The sequence below is a fragment of the Cupressus sempervirens genome, chromosome 7, assembly GCF_028749045.1.
Source record: "Cupressus sempervirens isolate cs-2001-9-10 chromosome 7, ASM2874904v1, whole genome shotgun sequence".
Classification (NCBI taxonomy): Eukaryota; Viridiplantae; Streptophyta; class Pinopsida; order Cupressales; family Cupressaceae; genus Cupressus; species Cupressus sempervirens.
In genome coordinates this window covers 346,967,866-346,972,395 of record NC_143124.1, presented here as the reverse complement: position 1 = coordinate 346,972,395, position 4,530 = coordinate 346,967,866, and the positions used below count along the sequence as shown (strand labels likewise).

At 35.4% G+C, this 4,530-nt stretch overlaps 1 protein-coding gene across 3 annotated transcripts; it reads right to left on the bottom strand.

Moving 5' to 3' along the window:
• Positions 1–296: 296 nt before the first annotated feature.
• On the bottom strand, positions 297–4,171 carry LOC149546868 (uncharacterized protein At4g28440-like). 3 transcript variants are annotated; one of them, XM_089791395.1, is made up of 3 exons: positions 3,962–4,171; positions 2,502–2,734; positions 297–979 (listed from the first exon to the last, which is right to left on the bottom strand). In XM_089791395.1, the coding sequence occupies exons 2-3, from the start codon at positions 2,722–2,724 to the stop codon at positions 789–791; spliced, it is 414 nt and encodes a 137-aa protein (XP_089647521.1). In that variant the 5' UTR covers positions 2,725–2,734; positions 3,962–4,171; the 3' UTR covers positions 297–788. The 3 variants fall into 3 exon arrangements, with proteins under 3 accessions (XP_089647521.1, XP_089647522.1, XP_089647523.1); XM_089791396.1 differs by having other exon boundaries at positions 3,830–4,012; XM_089791397.1 differs by having other exon boundaries at positions 3,893–4,012.
• Between the last annotated feature and the right edge of the window lie 359 nt (positions 4,172–4,530).

Sequence of the window (4,530 nt, the reverse complement as noted above, 5' to 3'; positions counted from 1 at the left end):
GACATGTAATACAGGTAAAATATAGAATTCATACAACTATGCAATTAAAAACACAACTGACTCATTTTCATCAAATTATGTTGCAATTATAATAACCAAGTTAAAATTATAGTATTCAAAGAATGCATTATTTCAACAGAGAGGTCGAGAAACAGAGCCTCAAACCCTACGCCTATAGGTTCAACAATTAATAACATTAGCAAATACTGGGCAAACAACCCAAAGACCACCAACATAAAAGCCAGATAAAGTCCATATAGGAACACTCATTTTAATATTAATTTGTTATGGCACTATTATATGCAGAATATATTATATTTATTAGATTTGGTCATTTCAGAAAAACTGAAACTCTGTAACCTGTCTTTTCAATGGTATTACCATAATCTAAACTAGGTCCAGAAATTAATCTGTCCCAATTACAATCGTAAATCCTTCACCATCAAGGTGAAGAAAGCATTAAAAAGAAATGCACAAACATGTCACTCAGTTGATAACTCTGCAAAATCACAGCACTCCAGACTAGATTTTGATTAATAACAAATATCCCATAACACTTCCTTGCTGAAGAGAAAATAGCTCTGGGCTCACTGTATCACTGAATCCCAATAAACAATTTCTGTCTGCCCTAGAAAACAGCCAACACTGCTTTACAAGTGCATTTTTCCAGGCAAAGAGTGAGAATGGACTATAGTGTTTGATCTGTCATGTCTGATACCCAAATTAACATTTGAAAAGCCTTGAACAAGCATAAATTGATTTGCTATTTATATCATGATCGGCATCTGTCACTCCTCTACAACATTAACAAGTTCATACTCTACTAATGACAAATTGTTATCCTCTTTGACCTCGAAATCAGCAGCATCTGTCACCTCAACTCTACCCCATTTGTCCACTGCCAGCCTCATAGATCCCCTGTACATATCAATTTTTGCATTCCGAAGGATTACAGTTGCACCGGGCTTCATCATGTCCACTGCACACATTATAGCTATGATGTCAAATCCTAAGTCAGCATATTGACTATTCTTAAAGGTAAAGGAATAAGAGGCGAAGTCCATATCCCAAATCCTTCAATTGTAAAAATTTCAACGAATAGAGCAACATGCATCTGATAAGGAAGCAGGTACTTTTTATTATCAATGAAAGATGGGAAATTGGAACATTACAAAATAATTTCAACGGGGGATGAGATTGGGAAACCTTTGATATGTTACAAAAGACTACCGATTCTAATCAAGCTATTTATAACTTTCTCCAGAATGCCAATTATGTTGAAATGTTTGCTTTGGGTTTTCTGATTCCCCCTGATTTCTTGTATCAGATATCTTAATAAGATTGAAGTAAAACATTTTTGTTGAACGAAAATAGGCTATCGCCAGTGGGTGTACTAAATTCAATCATTCCTAAAATGACGAACGTTGATGCAAAAGCAGACGTTATTGTTCTAAGTTGCTTTCAAACCTGTTATCCATAAGATAAAAGCAAATGCTATCCAATAGAATGCAGTATTGTCACAGCCTTGTTCAAGAAAAAGAAAGAAAGACAATTTCCCGAATGTTGAACTAGAAGAGATCAAATTATAATAATTTTATTTTGAGACAGTAGCTAAATATTAAGATTCAAAACAGGCTAATTCTCGCAATACATGCATAGAGTTCCAGGTAATGCTATTTGTTCAATCAAATCCCCATTTTTACTAAGAAATATGACAACAAACACCATAACGAGAGAAACTATCTCAAAGATGCAAACATGAACAGGAAAATAATCTCGAAAACATTAATCTTATTTATATTTCTTCAAAGATTATTCTCAATGGTGGTTATGCAAACCTGGCATTCATAAAATGTAAGAAATGATTCACCAAGTAACCAGAATAAATGTAAAACATGTATAAAGAGATCATAGTGGGTTTACTAGATTCAATCTTTCCTAAAATGACGAACATTGATGCAAAAGCAGACGTTATCGTTCTAAGTTGCTTTCAAACCTGTTATCCATACGATAAAAGAAAATGCTATCTGATAGAATGTAGTATTGTCACAGCCTTGTTCAAGAAAAAGAAAGAAAGACAATTTCCCGAATGTTGAACTAGAAGTGATCAAATTATAATAGCTAAATATTGAGATTCAAAACAGGCTAATTCCTGCAATACATGCATAGAGTTCCAGGTAATGCTATTTGTTCAATCAAATCCCCATTTTTACTAAGAAATATGACAAGAAACACCATTACGAGAGAAACTATCTCAAAGATGCAAACATGAACAGGAAAATAATCTCGAAAATATTAATCGTAATTATATTTATTCAAAGATTATTCTCAATGGTGGTTATGCAAACCTGGCATTCATAAAATGTAAGAAATGATTCACCAAGTAACCAGAATAAATGTAAAACATGTATAAAGACATCATCTTACTCATATTTACAATAAGCTGCACATTACTAGTTCAAGCTGGGATTTCAAATAACAGTCATTGGCAAGAAACATACCTTGCTCATTCCTAGCTGTGAAAACGATCACACCAGTTTCATCCCCAACCAAGCACTCAGCAATACGCATTTGACGAACCTGAGGGCCATCAGGCCGTCCCTTTTGCAGAACAGGAGTTGAACTGACCACCTTCAGAGTTAATGTATGACCGGTAGTACCTGGCTTCAGCTGATCAACTTTGACAAAGACAGGCTTCCTCATCCCTGGCTTTGAGTCTGCCATTTTGACGATTCTGAAAAATCAATTTCCAGTGTTCAGTCAAGCAAATTTGGAAATAGAGGATCATAATGATTGTCTCTAAAAGTCCAAAGCCAAAAGCTGAGGCAATATTGAATTCTATATTTTATATGCATAATAAATATTGATGTTCATGAACTTCATGTGAAACTCTCCGTCTTTCAAATCACACCGGAGGAAAAAGCAGCATTCTTGACATGCAAATGTTGTGGATCCAGTAAAATTATAAATTTACTATAGTGGGGTTTCTTATAATCATAAAATCTAGAATCTGTCCAACGGACCAAAAGAAATTTAAAATTCTACTCAAGCATGCCTATCGCCTAAAGATGCTCTCGGACCACTTTATCCAGTAACTATTCACTAAATACAAATTATGAGCATTCCAATCACTACCCTAAAGGACACAGTCCATCATGCCATTGCCAAAACCAGTGCATTCCAATCACTATAAATTATAAGGCCTTAAATACCAGGCGGGTAGAGATCAGCCACAATTCAAACACAGCTATTAAAAAAACCTACTTGCCACAATGGTTCCAGATAAGTTCACCAAAATTAGGTTAAGGCTACCTAAAACAGTTGTCTTCACGTATCTTGACTTAAAGACAAACATTTTAAACAGAACTTCGTCGGAGGATTTTAAGACATCTGCAAATAATAATCCAGGATTCCAGAGCAAGAAGGTGATTTAGTAATCTAATAACAACCAGAGCCTGGAGACTCAAAATTGATCCACGGAAAATGCATAATACCCGAACCAGGGCACTATACTAAGGGTTTATATCCGACGGAAAATAAATAAGGAAAAGAGAGACCAATCAAGATACACCAATATGCGAAGAAATCCTTAATCAATCCAGTCTAAATCAACCATCGCATAAACCCATAACGGATTTAATCGAATCTGTAAATGGCCCCGAAATCGTAGAGGGTTGCAGGAAATGCGCTTAAGATCGCCGAAAGCAAGAAAAAATAAATACACGCAGGATTTTCCTCTTACGTTAAAAAACTCGTTGGAAAAAAAATGCCAGAAATAAGCAACAGAAAAGCCCCCTTCAAAAACTGGGTTAACCAAAAACACATGTACTTTGAAAACTGGGGCTCCCGGAGCAGGAAATACAATGAGAATACTGGCAGAATTTCACAAAACCTTTAAAATCGAAAATAAAACTTTTCAGACCATCACCAAAAAGAAGCGCTAACAGCAAAAAAGAAATACCTTGACAATTGGAAATTTTGCAGGAGGAAATTATACTGCTGCTCTCGAAGTAAAATAGATTGCCGCGCCGGTGGAAGTTAAACCTTTAGGCCGAGTTTAATTCGCTAGAACGAATTGTTTGCCGTTCGATTTATTGCTATCGACGGTATTGGCAGACGACGATTGTTAAAATGGTCGCGATTAATTCGGTGTCTATTTTCGGTGAATGTCCGACCCTGTCGATCTCAAGATTTCCCCTTATCCCGTGACCGATCACTAAATCTTGGCCCACTCACTAAGGGCCCGTTTGGTTGCTGGCATAACAATTGAAAATTAGAATAGAAAATTAGAATGGGAATGAAATTAAATTTTTTTTTTATTATAAAAAGACGATTGAGAATAGGAATGACTATTCCAGTTCTAAATTTTTTTTGACATAGACATATGTTCATTTTAGGGGCAAAATTGGAATATGTCTTGCTATTCCCAATTCTGATTGAGCATACCAAACAACGAATATAAAACATGTTCTAATTTTCTCTTACTATTCCAGCAACCAAACGAGCCCTAAGGTTTTATATGTCTCTGAA